The 19188-nt window shown below is 39.0% G+C and overlaps 1 protein-coding gene across 5 annotated transcripts in view; it reads right to left on the reverse strand.

Annotated features, from left to right (window-relative positions):
- The window catches only part of DNM3 (dynamin 3), a 559032-nt gene that overhangs the window by 296740 nt on the left and 243104 nt on the right, over nucleotides 1–19188 (reverse strand). For 3 of the 5 annotated variants that reach the window (XM_035010797.1, XM_035010799.1, XM_035010798.1), the window contains exons 13-14: nucleotides 11698–11749; nucleotides 10850–10879 (exon numbers count right to left, since the gene is read on the reverse strand). In XM_035010797.1, the coding sequence (XP_034866688.1) occupies nucleotides 10850–10879; nucleotides 11698–11749 (82 nt within the window). The remainder of the gene's footprint in view (nucleotides 1–10849; nucleotides 10880–11697; nucleotides 11750–19188) is intronic. The other 2 variants (XM_035010801.1, XM_035010800.1) reach the window with 1 other exon arrangement.

Raw genomic sequence — 19188 nt, forward strand, 5'->3', positions numbered from 1 at the left:
GATTCCATTCTCTATTTTATTAAAATAAAAATTATTGTATTTTATAAGCTATTGATTGGCCCCTCTGGAAGTATTTTCATTGAATTGAAGGAAAAGAGGAAACACATTCTAACAGCTATTACAGTTTTTCATTGTTAATCAGTGCTATGAAGTGAACATTAGTATTCCCCCAAAATATATATATTGAAACTGTAACCTCTGATGGGATGGTATTAGGAGGTGGGGCCTTTAGGAGGTAATTAGGGTTAGATGAGGTCATGAGGGTGGAACCCCCAGGATGGTATTAACACCCTTATAAAAAGAGGAGGAGAGGGGCACCTGGCTGACTCAGTTGGTAGAGCATGTGACTCAATCTCAGGGCCATGAGTTCAAGCCCAACATTGGGCATGGAGCCTACTTTAAAAAAAAAAAAAAAAAAAGAGGAGGAGACACAGGATCTATCCATCTCCCTTCGTGTACCAAGGAAGGGCATGTGAGAACATAACCAGGAAGAGGGCCCTCACCAAGAACTCGACCACAACGGCACTTCGGCCTCAGAATTCTAGCCTCCAGAGTGTGAAAAATAAATGTTTGCTGTTTAAGTCACCCAGTCTATGGTATTTTGTTACAGCAGCCCAAACAGACTACCACAATCAGATTAATTTATACAAACCTAAGTTCACTCTATTCAGGATCAATCAGCTTTAGTTGAAGAACAAATTTAAGGAATAAATAAAACTAACGGTGGATAGATTTAAGTGATGTAACTTGCTATAATTGAGACTGAGATTCTTGGTGCAATTTACAACCTGTTAGAAGCAGTGGTTAAACACTACAATGAAGAGAACAAAGACTAGAATCAAATTGCCTGGATTTGAATCCTGATGTGTCATTTAGAAACTGTAAGACTGGACACATTACTTGGCCTCTCCCTGCCTCAGCCTCCTTATCTGTAAAACAGAGATTAAAACGGAGATAATCAGAGCACCTACCTCCTGGGGTTGTTGGGAGGAGTTAATGAGTTAATGCCTGAAATACCTAAAACCAAACCTGAAACACTGTAACTAATCCATGTTAACTACCATGATTTCTACAGAACTGAGAGGAGTGGACAGTCATTCATTCCTTTACTTTTTTTACTAAATACAACTTTCGGGCTTGGTAGGTTTTGAAAGTGCAAATTCCCAAATCCTAAGATGGATTTATAGCTCCACGCCATATTTGTCTGTCTTTCTGTCTGTTGGTTTCCCTCTGCCCTCTCCTTTCCCCACTCCTGCCCTCTCTGGAGGGGTGGGGTAAGACTGGGGAGAAGATTAGCTGAGGCAGAACATGAACTGAGGAAAAGGGAGTTTGTGTATTTTCACTTAAAAGTGTTCAATGTTTCCTTTTTTTCCCCTCATGATGAATCTTTGTATGCCTCAAACTTTTGAGAGAAATAAATTCTCAAGAAGCAATCCTAAAAAAAAAAAAAAACCCAATTAATCAAAATGATATTTTAATGGCACCATGCAGGATAGAATAGCACTGTTTTATCTCAATAATACAAAGTTACTATGTTCTCAAAACAGAATAATAAAGAAAATAGCTTTTAAAGCTCCAATGGCCCAATTTATAAATTCTTAGTTTAATAAACTATTAAAGTGCATCAGCATCCTGTATAGCTAAATCCCAGGTAAAGTCTTATTATAATAAGCCATAAAAAGAAAGAAAGAAAGAAAGAAAGAAAGAAAGAAAGAAAGAAAGAAAAAAAGAGAAAAGAAAATCTGCAAGTGCCCAAAGTGCAGTGAGTTGAATACTGTCTCCCATAATTCGCATCCATCTGGAACCTCAGAATGTGACTTTATTTGGAAATAGGGTCTTTGCAGATGTAATTAGTTAAGGTGGGGTCATACTGAATTAGAGTGGGCTCCAGATCCAATGACTGGTGTCCCTAGAAGAGGAGGGGGGACAGAAACAGACGCAGGGGGTTAGAAGCCATGAGAAGGTGGAGGCGCAGAAGAGTCAGGCTGCCACAAGCCAAGGAGTGCCAGGAGCCGCTAGCAGCCAGGAAGAGGCAAGAAAGATTCTCTAGAACCTTCACGGGGTACATGACCCTAAAGACACTTTGATTTCAGACCTCAAACCTTCCAGAACTGTGAGAGAATACATTTCTCTTGTTTTCAGTCACTCAGTTTGTGGTACTTTATTACAGCAGCCCTAGAAAACTAATGCACCAAAGAAAATGGCAGTCTCAGAATTAGTTTATAAACTTAAAAATTTAAATATCAGACTAAGTGGCAACAAACAACACTGTGTTCTTCTGACAGGAAAGAAACACAGCTTGTAACAACAGATCTCATTTTACACATATGATACATGCTAAAACAGCTGTGATATATGCATGTACTGACATAACAAGTTATATTCCCACTGACTTGAACTGCTCAATTTTAGAAATGCTTCCTAAAATGCAATCTACTGTATCTAATAAAATTATACTTACATTTCTTTGCTGATAAGGGGCATCTATGTAATGTATAATTAATACAGATAAGCATCATACATTCTTAAAGGTATATATTCTATCTTGCCACAAATCTTTGATAATTTTTATTGAGTTTTTTTCTTCTAAAAAAACAACAAAGCACTAAAACGCCAGTATAACATTGACAGTTTTCATTAAAACTGGCCACCTTGAAAATCAATAGAGCAAAAAATTCAATTCTTCCTACAAATAATGTTTTTTAATGTACTTCCAATTAAAAGAACTTGATAAAGAAGTGCCAACTGGTTCTAAAAATTTATAATATCTATTTAAAAATACATTAAACTGCTTATTAGAATATTGGGGTGGCAGGTATTTTTCTTCTTCTATACTCAGAAAGCTGTCCTCAAAAATTAATCCATGAACCATTATGGATATACAGAATTCATTGTTGCTTTGTAGCAATCTTCCCACTTCCGAGAGAGGAGAAGGCTCAATTAGAAAATAAAAGCAATTATTTTACTATCTTTTTTGAACACTAACAGAGTAATACAAATATACAACAACAACAATAATAATAACAAGCACTTTATACAGGGCTTACTATCAGCCAGGCCCTGTTGTAGGTACCTAACTTGTATTATCTCATTTAATACAAAAAGTTCATGAAGCAGTTACTGTTTTTATCACCTTACTTAGAACCTGAGAAACAGGAAGTTATATAATTTGCTCCTGGCCACAGATTGGCTTCAGAGTTCCAGCTCTGAAGAACCACTGCACTATACTACCTCTCAACTGAATATGCCAATAGAAATGGTTTTTGGTTTTTTTGTTTTTTGGGTTTTTTTTTTTTTTTTTTTTTAAGAAAGAGGAAGATGAAGGGGGAGAGAAAGAGGATGAACTGGAAAAAAATCATTAATCAGTAAATGAACCATAGGGTTTTAATAATGCGGTTATATTCCTTTAAGAAGACAATATACCTAAGAATCCTATTATCCAAATTAAATTGTGGTTAAGACAAACAATGCTCAACGAAGTACCTGTAGCCATCACCTCTGATACACATCCTCCAGTGTCTGTTCTTTCTTCTTCCAACAACAGCTCTGATTATTGTCAGAGGAGCCCAGCCCATCCCCCCCCCCCCCCCCCCCCCCCGTCTTAGCCCATGTGATCTGGCCTAAGCCAATCAGAACACTTCATTCTCTGGCCACAGTAATTGCCTCAGGAATGAGCTGAGATCCAAGCTTGTTCAATCAGAGTGAACCTCGGGAGTTTTTCTGAAACCTCTGGGAGGAAGATTCATTTATTTCTGTTGAATTCAAAGTAGGAAATCCCCTAGGGGCTGATAGCTGTCATATCGCAGTCCTGTGGGGCCCAAGAGCAGAGCAAACAGCAAAGAAGCAGAAGCAAAAAACGGGAAAGGTTCATCCAGTTCATGGTTCGTGAAACCCGTTCATTCTGACACTGTTTGAACCATAGCTTAAATAGTACTTAACTTTATTTCCAAAATATTCAAACATGTAAATTAATTAATTCACTTTTTTCCAAGGTCGTGTAAGTTAAGCTTTTCTGAAATTTACACCTGGAAGAATCCTGATGTAGATATTAATACCGGGAAGTCAGGTGAGGGTGGGAGCTGAGTGGCGACCCTGAAAGGTAGAATTAGCTGAACAGAGTGAGGAGGAGAGAGGGCTGGGCTGTAGGTTTTGCTGTAGCCTAGGAAGTTGGCAATCTTTCTTAACCAGTTATAAATTAGCTGAGCAAACTCTCACCTCTTTCAACATTGGTCTCAAACCATGTACTTACAGAGGTTGAATAGCCAGGGGACTTGGTAGGCATATTTCAGGATGTTGGGATGTGTTGACAACTCTTTGAGATCTGGAGGGGGTCCTACAGAAAAGAGACTAGCTTTCAAGAAGTAGGGAGGGACAAAAGAAAGATCTTTTCTGTTCCAATAAGAAAGGTCTTTTCTGCTTGCAGCCAACAATTCAAGAAGTTTGGGAATCCAGTTATCTGGAGACCTGTAAATTTGGGAAAGCTAAATTTCAGACTCCAATCTAAAGTTAGTGGTAGAAGGCACATTGGTGGAAAACAAACCAGACAAGCAGCCCAGGACTGGGAGGTATCGTGATATTCAGGCTCCTGCAAGCACCTGCTCTTCTCCCTGCCTAAAGAAAAATTCTTCCTAATTGTACAATTCTTCCTAAGTACTTCCTAATTGGATGCAGTCTGGGCCAATGAGTTCAGCTGTGTCTTCCTGCCCTAGATTCTTATAACTAAAGGAATGGATTATCAGCCATGTAATCCTCCTGGCTTCAAAATATGCTAGACCTTGAATCCAGGAAATTTCATCCTCATTTCTCTTCAGCTGCCCACACATTCTGAGGACAAACAATGCTCTACCAATATCGTAGTTATCATTTGTCATTTCCCTCCCCTGGTGTCTGTTTCTTCTAATAAACTCTCTGACCTTCAGGTGGCATTCTCTTGCCCACCTTGAGATACAAAATCCCACTCACTGACTTCAACCTCCAACCCTACCACCTTTTCCCCTTCATCTTGCTATGTTAAGTCCTCTCTTTTCTGAGGTTTCACTTTCTGTGGTTTTGGTTACCCACTGTCAACTACAGCCCAGAAGCAGATGATCCTCCTCTGACTTATCATCACAAGGTCAGTAGTAGCCCAATGCCACGCCAGAGTGCCTATGTTGTTCATCTCAATTCTTCTCATCACATAGGCATTTTATCATCCCATGTCAGCATGAGAAGGATGATTACAGTATAAGATATTCTGAGAGAGAGAGACCACATCCACACAACTTTTATTACACTATGTTGCTATAATTGTTCTAATTATTATTAATTATTGTTGTTAATCTCTTGCTGTGCCTAATTTATAAATTAAACTTTATCACAGGTATGTATGTATAGAAAAAAACATATGTAGGGTTTGGTACTACCCACAATTTCAGGCTGGGGGTCTTGAAATGTATCCCCCACAGATAAAAGGGGAACTACTGTACACTTTTTCTCCAATTTCATTAAACTCCCCAGTGCTCTGTCTTGCTCATTTCCATTCAGTTTTCAGTCAACCCCATCTTTTTTCGTTTCTTTATCTGGGCACTAGTTCAGATTATATTTTTCTGTTTCCCCTGCAGTTAGGTGAGGCCAAATGACTGAGTTCTGGTCAATCAATGGAATGGGAATGCAAAACGTGTGACACTTCCAGGCTGGTCCTTAAAAGCTTCCCTCACTCAGGCTTCTTTCTCTTTCCCATCTGCTGGAAGAATAAAGAGGGTTCTAAAGTCCATGACTGACCATGTAAAGCAGAGAAGTCCCCCATCCTTGCCACCAGCATCTCAATGACCTTCACTGGAATGACCTTCATTGAACTAAATTGTTATTATACTAAGCTACTGAAATTCTGGGATTGTTTGTTACTTGGTTGACCTGTCCTGACTAATGTCCTGACTAATACATCAGTCATGAGATTATACAATTCTTTATTTCAACCTCTCTTTTCAAAACTTTAACTCTTTTATTCTCTTGATTTTATTTGCTGCTTCCCTGGAAAAAAACCCAGCTCAGGATATCAATTCCATTGTCTGGTTTCTCAGCTTTATGCTACCTTTTAACTGTAAGGTACAAGAGTAATGCTACCTTCTATAGTAGAAGAGCAATTCACAAGACCAAAAGGACTGGTACAGCCTCAGGTGATCCCCAGTACTGCACAGAACCTTCTATCACTCCACCTATTTTGACAACTTCCCCAGTGTTTCTTGGACTCTAGGAAACATCTATTACTAATTGGCCATTCCCTCCTTGAAATGATTTCTTCCCTTGGCTCTCATTGTACTACTCCCCAAGTTTTCCTACCTCTCTTTCACTTCATAGACTCCTTTTCAGTTCCTCATTCTACCCCAACTCTTATTTCTCCATTATCCTTTAAATCCCATATTTTCTTCCAAACTTTTATCCATTGGAGGCAATTTCATCTACTCCCTTGACCTCAACTACCATGTATACATTGAGAGCTGTAAAACATATCTCCAGTCTAGACAAGTCTTGAACCTCAACCCTACTGAGGTCTCAATAGGCACAAAAAATGTAATGAAACGGAAATCACCACCTTCTCCCATCTCCCCTGAAATCTGCTTCTCCTTCCCCTGCATTCCCTTTGTCAGTGGATCCTCTTAGCCATAGCCTGGAAAGAGAACTCCCTCCTCCCAACTCCACAACTGTTTATAACTCTTCCCACCCTCTAAATGTATTTTGGATCTGTCCCTTCTACATACTTGTTGCTACCAACATTTGTATTTTACCTGAATTATTCAAAAACATCTTCACCCAATTTCCACATCTCTAGTTTTACTCCTCCAAATCATCCCATGTGACTGATACACAGATCTTTCCACCATGCAAGTCAGATGATATCCCTTCCCTATTGGGAATCCTTCAATGGCTCCCTACTACCTTTGGAATAAATAGTTCTTTGTCTCTTCTCAACTCTAGACACTTCTATACAACATCCCTCTGGACACTTTTACTCCTGTCTCCCACGGTGCCTCATATGCAACATATCTACCCTTCCTAACTCTGAATCCAAATCTGAGTTTGTCACTATATTTCTTTCTCCATGAAGAGCACCACTATCTCACCTGTGCCTAAATCATATATCTAAACAGCATTGCTGACAGTGCCCGGCCCTCTCCCCAACATCCAGTTCATCACAAATCCTCCTGAAAGTATCAGCTTCTCCTCAAATCCAGCACAAACATCCGAGCCCAGATCACCATAATCTCTTGTCTGCAATAGCCTCCTAACTCGTCTCCTTTTTCTAACCTTGCCCTCCCTTCAAAACCTTTCACATATAGGCAGAATGATCCTGCTAAAATGTTATGATTGTGCTTACAATGATACTCCATGGCTTTCCGCATCACAAAAAAAAAAGCTTTAATGGAGCTTAGGTCCTGGTGAAGGAAGATGAAAAAGTAAATAAACAACATAAGAAGATAATAGATAATGTCAAGACACTAGGGAGGGAAGGTGATTTTAGATCTGATGGCCAGGGCCAATCTATTCCAGAAGTGACATTTCAGGGAGACCTGAAGGATTAGAAGGAGCTAGCCTTGAAAAAGGAGGCAGACATCAATTTGCTTACTTACCATCATCCCCACTGGGCTGTGAGGTCCCCGAGGACAGAACCCATGATTTATTTATCATTCTGTTCTAAACATCTACCATAGTGTTTCATACTCTTAGGTTTTGAATACATATTTGATGTGTGAAGGGATGAATGAAGGTTACATTTAAATTACTGGGCAGTGCAACTTTCAACTAATCGTGTGCTCACATTTTTTTGTACAAATGTTGACATCCACCTGTGGAACTTTCAAGCTGACAAATTTCTAGGCAGCCAAAAATGAATGGGATTGTCTTTAAAGAGTTTTGCTTTCCCAAACTGTGGAAAGAGCCAAGATGTCCATCGACAGATGAATGGATAAAGAAGATGTGGTATATATATACAATGGAATATTATGTAGCCATCAAAAGGAATGAGATCTTGCCATTTGCAACGACGTGGATGGAACTGGAGGGTATTATGTTGAGTGAAATAAGTCAAAAAGAGAAAGACATGTATCATATGATCTCACTGATATGAGGAATTCTTAATCGCAGGAAACAAACTGAGTGTTGTTGGAGTGGTGGGTGGGGTGGGAGGGATGGGGTGACTGGGTGATAGACACTGGGGAGGGTATGTGCTCTGGTAAGCGCTGTGAATTGTGCAAGACTGTTGAATCTCAGATCTGTACCTCTGAAACAAAGAATGCAATATATGTTAAGAAAAAAAAAAAGAAGAAGAAGAAGAAGGTAGCGGGAGGAGAAGAATGAAGCGGGGGAAGTCGGAGGGGTAGACGAACCATGAGAGACGATGGACTCTGAAAAACAAACAGGGTTCTAGAGGGGAGAGGGGTGGGAGGATGGGTTGGCCTGGTGGTGGGTATTGAGGAGGGCACATTCTGCATGGAGCACTGGGTGTTGTGCACAAACAATGAATCATGGAACACTTCATCTAAAACTAATGATGTAATGTATGGGGATTAACATCAGAATAAAAAAAAAATTTAATAAAAAAAAAAAAAGAGTTTTGCTTTCTTTAATTCCTTCTAAAATATTTCAGAGCACACTCCGTACAGCAGAATTTCTTACAACCAGGAGCCCTGAGGGAATAGCAGAATGGATGAACCACCTGTGGGATAGCACAGGGTATTTCAGCCCCACCAACCATAAAAGCCAGCATCAGTTAACAGACCAGGCTCCAAGGGCCCCCAGCTTTGAGATTCTTAATAGGCAAAAACTTTTTATACAAATTCAAATCAACCTCAGACATTCAGATTCATAAAGCAAATGATTTCAAGTAATTATAGTTCATTTCTGCTAAGCAGCAAAAAAAATAAAAAAATAAAAAAATAAAAAAATAAAAGATTCTCTAAAATATACTGTATTGCATGTAATTACTGATTTGATCTTGGAATATAAGATATTCAGGTTCATAACCCCTTACTTGCAAAGTAAAAGGTTTTTTTTTTTAAAAAACAAACAAGTAGGGGCACCTGGGTGGCTCAGTCAGTTAAGTGCCAACTCTTGATTTCGGCTCAGGTCATGATCTCAGGGTCGCCCCTCCCCCACCTCTCTCTCTCCCTCTAAAAAATTTAAAACTAAATAAATAAAACAAATAAAACAAAAATTTAGCAGCAAAATCTAACCCGACATGAAAATGTTTATCTCTCATTTAATCTACTTAGTGTCACTGTTCATTTGTTTTACCGCAGAAACATGAAGTGTTTAATTAAAGGGTGCTGCCTCTGACTCCATAGGAATATTAAGTAATATAATATGATATATGCAATATTTTTTTTTTCTAAAATCCAAAAAGTTCTGATATTAAAGGCACACCTGGCTCCAAGGGTTTGGAGTAGGGATCTGTGCTCTATTATGAGACTCACCCAATTCTATTATCTTGACTTTTAAGACTTCCATAATGTGTGGGCTTTGAAGTACTCAGGGGAAGTAAAGCCATGGAAACACAATTAGCATTATTTTAGCATTTGGAAGCAATATATAATTGAAAACTGTTCTGAATTTCCTTTCCATCTGATTTAAAATATGCACTTACGCCACTATACTATTGCTTTTCCAATAAGTATAAACTTCTATGAGCTACAGCTTCTGATCGTGAGGAAAGTTTTATAGATAAATCCGTTATATATCAAGCCTTAATCTGGACATTGCAATCTTCACAATAATTTGCCATAGCTTCTAATTTCCCCAAATGTTTCATTGTTCTCATTTTATAACTTTTGTAATTTTCTTATATTTTATATTTTTTCTCCCAAAAGTTTCAAGAACAGCACCTGCCTGCTGAGAGCAAGGTAAACACTGTTTGCAAGGCACACATCCAGTACCCAGCTGCAAACCCCATTATGAAATTATTTCTGATTTTTACAATCATCCTACAGATATATTTTCATCCTTCTCATCACATAACTGAGCAAACTCAGGTTCAATTTGTCCCAAGCCACATGGCTACTAAATGACAGAGCAGAATTTGAACCCAGGAATGTCCAGTTCCAAAGATTGTTTCTTCCAAAACATCATGAGGCAAATAACTGGCCCATGCTCCAATCTCATTCTCAACTTGAGCACAACTGGAAGAAAGACTTTAAAGCTGCTTCATTTGTGGTAGAAATTAGAGTGTAATGTTTTTTGGGTTTTTTTAATGCCTATGCCAGTAATTTGACAGTATCTTTATACTTCCATAAAGTGAAGATATAGTATCTGGTTTTAAAAGATTCAACTTTAAAGCCATGTAAGATAGCAATTGATGTAATTTGGATTTTATTTTTTTTAAATAAATACAAATAATTGTAATTGAGTAGGCTTATCAACAAATACATCAAAATCAGATGTTTAATATTCACCCACCTTTTAGAAGCACGAACTACATTTATTGGAAATATTATCATACAAGTTGTAGAGAAAGGCTTACACCTTGTAACAACATAGCATAAAGGGACAGAGATGAAGATCATTAATGATTTTAATTATTTTAAGGCCCATTAAAATTAGAGAAATATCAAAGCACCCACAGTGTTAAGGGTTTATTATTACAGCATTTTAGAGTTTACTAGTTCATACCTTTCAATCACAGCAAGTTATTAGCAGTGAAGGGATGAACCCTCTTAAGAGGATTTTTATTTCAATGATACAGTGTTACGGACAAGACAACCTAAGTTTAAAAAAATTAGTAGCAAGCGCTAGTTGAGTTAATCAGTTAAAGACAAACTGTGCCCTTGGGAAGCTAAATGAAAAAGCAACAGTAAAGCTTACAGAACTTAGCTCGTACAATTTGCCTTGAAGGCGGAAGATTGGTTCCCTGAAATAGCAAAGAATTATATGCTTTAGTTCAGAAAAAAGTTTTTAAAATAAAGTCTGTTATTACCTCTTCTCCTTTCAAAACAATGGAAAAATTTCTAGAGCAGAGGTTTCAATTTGTTCAATAATTGTACCTCTGAGTTTAAAAAAAAAAACTATAAAATCATCATTGTTTTGACTTGAAAAGAAATAACAATGCAAATATTCATTATCACATAAAACATAAAAGAAACAGCAAACTGTCAGAGTTAATGCAATCTCTGCAGAGCGCTATTAGTCAGAGACAGCCGGTCAGCCCAAAACACAAAAACTCAAAAGATCAGATCTTCTTAGGAATTAACATCTTCGTTAACCAACAGGAATTTGGTGTGGCAGGGAGTAAATCCAACAACTGCCTTCTTTATGAGCTGTCCCTTCACTGTTACCAAGCTGTGCAAATGTGTGAACTAGTCAGCAGCACCAAAAGCTCATGCAACTACTTACCATATTTTAACCTTGAACTGACTCATAGATTCCATGTTAAATCAAATTTAGGGGTAACATAAGCAAGCGAAGTAGGACACAAGGAGTCAATTTTGAAAAGCAGAGCAAATAGCAGAAAAGTTATTTAAAATAAATCAATAAAGTTAAATGCATAAAATAGCAAAAAAAAAAAAAATGCAACGCACTCCAAAAACCTTACAAGCAAAAACAAAACAAAAAGCTGCATTTTCAGCAAAATTTGCACATGATTAATTTGCATTAAAAAATAATCAATCAAGCGACTGAGTTCAAATTCTTTGGGGCATGCATGCAACTGATTATTTTTAAAATGCCTACCTGATTTCCAACTGTGTTTTTCTTGTGAACCTGACTGCTCCTCTGCTGAGCACTGAGAAAAGCAAAGGAGACCAGCACTGAAGAAACACATAGTACTTTTTTTTGGAACAAGTAACACATATTAAAATATATACAGGCTTTCAAATGTATCAACAACTGAGGCAGAGCAAATTCCAAAAATCCAGGCCAGTTTAATTCTGGAAACAAAACCAACTCAGGGGAATTAGTACCAATTAACCATCCCAAACCAAAAACATAACATCATGGTGTAGAAAGCTGTATTGCTACATTAATCACGTGAGTCCATGCAAGTATTTGTGATGTCCTAATAGATATACAGAATAGTTGCACTGAAAATTAACAGTTAACATTTACTGAGTATATGTTCTAAGAAGTATTTTACAGGTATTGGTGATTTTGATTTATATTTTTATTTTAACTCCATGAGGTAGTTACTATTATTCCTCTCATTTTACAGGCAGATAGAATGAGTCACAGAGAAACAAAGTGGCTTTCTCAAAGTTATTCAGCTAATAAGTGGTGGTACCAAGTAGTCTGATTCCAGATCCCAAACTCTTTGTGTTATTACCCTATATCATTGTTTTGAATTCTACTACATTCTGACAACTCCTAGAATGATCTCCAGCTTGGACCCATTTCCCCAATTCCAGACTCAAATGTTTTTGACAACTCACCCTCTCCACTTGGAAGTCTAATGGGCATCTCAAACTTAATATGCCAAAACTGAACTTGTGATGTGCTCCCTAAAACCTGCTCCACCACAGTTTTCCCCTCTTCAATTAGTGGCAATTCCATATTTCCAAGTGCTTAAGCCAAAATCCTTGATTCCTCCCTCTCTCTCACAGACTCCATATCCAGTCATGAGCAAATGCTATTGACTTTAAGATGTATTTAAAACTCGGGGCACCTGGGTGGTTCAGTCAGTTAAGTGTCCGACTCTTGGTTTCGGCTCAGGTCATGAACTCAGGGTGGTGAGATCGAGCCCCACACCTGGCTCCGTGCTCAGGGAGGAGTTTGCTGGAGATTCTCTCTCTCTCTCCCCACTCTCTACCACTCTGCCCCCTCCCCCGCTCATGCACACATTCTGTCTCTCTCTCTCTCATAAATAAATCTTTAAAATAAAATAAAATGTATTTAAAATTCAACATATTGGGTTGCCTGGCTGGCTCAGTCGGTGGAGCATGCAACTCTTGATCTCGGGACTGTAGGTTCAAGCTGCATGTTGGTTGTAGAAATTATTTAAAGATAAAATCTTTCTTAAAAAATACATTAATTAATTTAATCAAATAAAATCCAACATCTTTTTACCAGCCCCCATGGCTACCACATTTGTCCCAGCCATGGTTATCTCTTATTTGTATTGTTATCACTTACTCTGGTCTCTGCTTCCACACTTGTCCCCCTAATATCAATTCTCAACACAGAGGCCAAAGTGATCCTTTTAAAAAGGGGATCCTTGCCATACTTCTGCTCAAAACATTCTATACTACTATGCAATACCATTCTATTCAGGATAAAAGTCCTTACAATGGTCCACAGGCCCTACTCAACTGACCCCCAACCTCTGCCTCTTTGAATCATCTACTCTCCCCACCTTGTTCACTGGAGAGGTCCAGCCACAATGACTCCTTTCTTTTTTTCGAACCTACCAAGCACAATCCCACCTCAAAGCCGTTATGCTGCTACCTGTTCCCTCTGCCTAGAATACTCACACACCATACAGCTGCATGGCTCTTGACATCACCTTCTTCAAGTCTTTGTTTAAATTTATCTTTTCAGTGAGACCTACCATGATGACCCTATTCAAAATTACATCTCTCCCCTTCTCCAGCACTCTCATCCTCTTTATACCGTTCTGTTTTCCTCTATGGCACTTTAAATCTTCAAACATACTATATAGTTTACTGATTTTTGTGTCTATCTATTTTCTGTCTTCTTCCATTAGAACATAAGCTCCTTGTGAGCAGAGGTTTTTGTCTGTTCCTTGTCCCCAGTGCCTAGAAACTGCTCGGCACATAGTTGGCTTCAATGAGTATCTGTTGAATGAAAAGTCCAATGAGATTGATATCATTGTAACACGAGCACAGAGGGATTAAGAGTCAGATTTGACCTCAACAATTTAACTCTGGAGTCCAGATATTTATGTGCTATGTTACTCTATCTCTCAAAAGAATGAAGGCTTTCTTTCAGTGAATTCATGAGTAAACACCTATTGATACAAGAAAATAAAAGTCACTGTGGCAATTCTGAAAAGCAATCCTGAACCCTCTCACTAGTTGTTTAAGAGTTTATAGAAGCGGGGCACCTGGGTGGCTCAGTCATTAAGTGTCTGCCTTCAGCTCAGGTTATGATCCCAGGGTCCTGGGATCGAGCCCTGCATCGGGCTCCCTGCTCAGCGGGAAGCCTGCTTCTCCTTCTCCCACTCCCCCTGCTTGTGTTCCCTCTCTCGCTGTGTCTCTCTCTGTCAAATAAAATCTTAAAAAAATAAATAAATAAAAATAAATTTAAAAAAAGTTTATAGAAGCTGTTTTAGAAATTGATGAAATAGTCTAAAATAGAGAAAACGTAAAGTCATCAATCAACCATTTAAAGTGATGGGATCTTGTGGTTCAGTAGCACATCACAAATCACACATTTAGAACAGCTGTTCAAATTAGCAATCTTTTATAATCTTCCGTGATGTATTTAACTTGCTTCTCTTCATTCAATCTCAGGAAGAAACAAACACTACATTCAAATGAGGTTGGGGAAGGCATGAGTGGTAAAAGGGCACACAGTATTTGATTACTAAAGATATTTTGTGTATATATTTTTTTGTTTTTCCATTTGCTAATTTCAGGGTTTGAGCTTCTTCTTTCCTCATTGTTTTTTGTTATTTTTGTAGTTTTTAGTTAAATGCTCGCTTCAGTAACCACTATGAAATTCATCTCTCTCCAACCATTTCTCTAGATAATCCAAATCTACTTTATTAAGGTTTTTGTGATGAGGTTGTAAATGAGATAAATTTTGCGTCAGGCTATGGTCAGGGGTCTGATGCACCCACACTGCCCTCTGGCTGCCCACCATGCCCTGAACCATGGAGTGTGTCTAAAGTGTTTCTCTTCTGGGGCTTCAGATCTTGGCCATCCTTTCTTTCTCCAGGCCTGCAGGTTCCCCCTTTTCAGGGAAGAACTGGGACCAGCTACAATTATACTATGATCATGCCACCTTCATGGCTATGGTCATCCTTTCCAAACCATAATTTTATTAGGGTTTTCTTCAGGGGAAATGTTTTAAAATAAAGCATTTACTAGTAGTGATAATTTTAAACTATGATAGATCCACAGGTGTTTAAAGCAGGCAAACTACTGGGGACCCTTGAATTATGTGTATAACCCTTAAAATCACATAAGAGAAAAATAGCAGAACAAAAAGCGAAAGAGATTGTTGATGACTCCCTGTGCTACCTTAAGCAAAGAACATGGCCCATACAGACCTCAGTGCCTTATCTATAAAGTGTGAATGAGTGTGTGTGTGTGTCTGTGTGTGTAGACAGAGAGACAGAGACAAGGGGTGGGGAACTACCCTAGCTGTTTCTTAGGTTCCTCTTAGATCCAAGATTCCTTGAGAGGCAAAGTTATTCCCAGAAGCTTATGACCTATACTACATAAAGAGACTTTCCACTGACAGAATCCTTATCTACTAAATAATCATATTTAGGATCTACCATATTCTAAGAATATGCAGGAGGAAAAAGATTTATTTTGTAATCCCATATCAAGTATTAGTGTTAAAACAAACACTATGGGGTGCCTGGATGGCACAGTCGGTTGAATGTCTGACTCTTGGTTTCGGCTCAGGTCATGGTCTCAGGGTTGTGAAATCAAGCCCTGTGCTGGGCTCTGTGCTCAGCACAGAGTCTGCTTCAGATTCTCTCTCTCCCTCTCCTTCTGCCCTTCCGCTCATGTACTCTCTCTCTCAAATAAATAATAAATCTTTTTAAAAAACCCAAATACTAAAGTGTTCAACATCGCTCAGCATCAGGGAAATCCAAATCAAAACCTCAATGAGATACCACCTCACACCAGTCAGAATGGCTAAAATTAACAAGTCAGGAAAGGACAGATGTTGGTGGGGAGGCGGAGAAAGGGGAACCCTCCTACACTGTTGGTGGGAATGCAAGCTGGTGCAGCCACTCTGCAAAACAGTATGGAGGTTCCTCAAAAAGTTGAAAATAGAGCTACCATACAACCCAGCAATTGCACTACTGGGTATTTACCCCAAAGATACAAATGTAGGGATCCGAAGGGGTACATGCACCCCGATGTTTATAGCAGCAATGTCCACAATAGCCAAACTGTGGAAAGAGCCAAGATGTCCATCAATAGATGAATGGATAAAGAAGATGTGGTATATATATACAATGGAATATTATGCAGCCATCAAAAGGAATGAAATCTTGCCATTTGCAATGATGTGGATGGAACTGGAGGGTATTATGCTGAGTGAAATAAATCAATCAGAGAAAGACATGTATCATATGATCTCACTGATATGAGGAATTCTTAATCTCAGGAAACAAACTGAGGATTGCTGGAGTGGTGGGAGGTGGGAGGGATGGGGTGGCCAGGTGATAGACATTGGGGAGGGTATGTGCTATGGTGAGCACTGTGAATTGTGTAAGACTGATGAATCACAGACCTGTACCTCTGAAACAAATAATACATTATATATTAAAAAAAAAGAAGAAGATAGCAGGAAGGGAAAAATGAAGGGGGGGAAATCGGAGGGGGAGACGAACCAGGAGAGACTATGGACTCTGAGAAACAAACTGAGGGTTCTAGAGGGGAGGGGCATGGGGGGATGGGTTAGCCTGGTGATGGGTATTAAAGAGGGCATGTACTGAATGGAGCACTGGGTCTTATAGGCAAACAATGTATCATGGAACACTACACCAAAAACTAATGATGTAATGTATGGTGATTAACATAACATAATATAAAAAAAAAGACATAAACCCAAATGGTAAATTAGAGCATGTGGGGAAAAAAAAAAACAAACCCAAATACTACACTAACTTTACTTTTGACTGAAAGAATAACCTTTTCATAGCAACTGGCCCCATAAAGACAAGGATACTTATTAAAGATGTATTTAGATACTTGAAGTTACTATATAAGCAACATAATAAAAAAATAAACTTCTAGTTAGAAAACATTCTTTATCATAATTCTTATATATGCAATGATGATTGAACTAAAAGTATTTTAAAATATTTATTTAAAAATGGAAGGACTTCTAGGAAGATAACAGAGTAGGAGGATCCTAAGCTGACTTGGTCCAACGAACATACCTAGATAACAGCCATCAGTGCAACCAAAGCAGAAAATGACCCAAAGACTGGCAGAACAGACTTTCCACAGTTAATCATACAGAGGAGGTCACATCAAAAAAGGTCAGAGGCGCAAAGGCGGTGGGGAACCAAACTCCTGGTGAGACCAACCACAAATGGAAGGGACACCACAAGAGTGGAAAAGACCTCATACCAGGCACCCCAGGCAGAGGGGACCTGCACTAGGAATACAAGTCCCCATAACATTTGGCTTTGAAAACTCGAGCTTAACTTCATGAGATTTTTACAGTGGGGCTTAACTCTGGTACTTTAAAAATCAGCAGGCTCAACTCTGGGAGATGTGGAGAGGGACAAGAAACTAAGTCCCTGCCCTTAATGAAATAGTACAGCAAATAAAACCACCTAGATACAGAAGCAACAGTTTGAAAAGCACATGGAATATATGGGAAGGAGATTTATTTACCAATTTCAGAACGAATGCTAGAGGGGCAAAGATCATTAGGATAATTCTCCAAGAACAAAAGAGCTGGCAAGTGCCATTTCTTCCCATGCACCCACCCCCATCCCAAGCCTAGACAGCCAGATACCTGCGGGAGGCAGCTTCAATAACCTCTACCTATCATGTTGACACTGTGTTCCCCACCCCCACATTCTGTGGATTCACCCCACCCAACCTGCCCCACTCTGCAGAAGTCCCCTCAAAGTGGCTCTTATTGTATCTCATCCTGCAAGCAGCCCCAACAGGGACTGACACCACTCCAAAGTGACTCCTGCCCTGATGAAAGGGGAAAATAACCACACATACCAATCCTATTGCATCCCCAGCAGCCAGGCCTTATAACTGGCAGTGCAGACAGAGTCCCCTGCTGATCAGTGTATCTGCAGTCCCAGCAGACAGTATGGGGGCAGGTATCTTGGTCTAAACGCCAGCCCCACCCACCAACAAAAACCTCCCAGGAGGCAGCACAGGGAGAGAGCCCTGCAGTTTGGGGTCACTTTCAGTCCTGACAAATAGGCTGAGGGCAGACCTCTAGTCTGACTGCCCCATTACCCAACTACAAGCCCACAGGGGCCCCTGGCTGGCCCCTTAACAGCAAAGGGACTAAATCTTGCCCCAAACAGGTAAAGTGAGCCATTGCAGTTGACTGGACTGAAGGCAAAGAAAGCTTAGCCACAACAATAGGGTACATGAAACCCATACAGGAGACACCCCTGAACTGCCTGGTTCTGGTGAACAGAGGACCTTGTGCTACAGGGCACCACAGGACCTCTTCCTCATAAAACCACTACTTTCAAGATCCAGGAGATGTAACTGCTTTTCCTAATACATAGAAACAAACACGGTTAGACAAAATAAGGAGACAGAGGAATATGTCACAAATTAAAGAATAGGACAAAACCACAGCAACAGAGCTAAATGAAACAAAGATAAGAATATGTCTGATTAAAAAAAAAAATCAAAGTAATGGTCATAAAGATATTTAATGGACTTGAGAAAAGGATGGAGGATCTCAGTGAGACCTTCAACAAAAAGATAGAAAATATAAAAAAGAACCAATCAGAGATGAAGAACTCAATAAATGAAATTAAAAATACACTATAGGAATCTAGTAATAGTAGATTTGAGGAGGCAGAAGAATGGATCAACAAGTTGGAAGACAGAGTACTGGAAAGAAATGAAGCTGAAGAGTAAAAAGAAAAAAAAATTAATAAAAAAATGAGATAGGTTAAGGGAACTCAGCAACATCATCAAGTATAATAACATTTGCATTATAGGGATTCCAGAAGGAGAAGAAAAGGGGGCAGAAATTTTATTTGAGGAAATAATAGCTGAAAACTTCCCTAATCTGTGGAAGGAAACAGGTATCTGATTCCAGAAGGCACAGAGAGCGCCCAACAAAATCAACCCAAGAAGGCCCACATCAAGACACATAATAATTAAAATGGCAAAAGTAGTGATAAAGAGAAGTTCAAAAGCAGCAAGAGAAAAGAAAACAGTTACATACAAGGGAAACCCCATGAGGCTATGAGCTGATTTTTCAGCAGAAACTTTGCAGGCCAGAAGAGAGTGGAATGGTATATTCAATGTGCTGAAAAGAAAAAACCTGCAACCAAACATACTTTACTCAGCAAGGCTA

The sequence above is a fragment of the Mirounga leonina genome, unplaced genomic scaffold (assembly GCF_011800145.1).
Source record: "Mirounga leonina isolate KUSES-001 unplaced genomic scaffold, KU_Mleo_1.0 Mir_154, whole genome shotgun sequence".
Classification (NCBI taxonomy): domain Eukaryota; kingdom Metazoa; phylum Chordata; class Mammalia; order Carnivora; family Phocidae; genus Mirounga; species Mirounga leonina.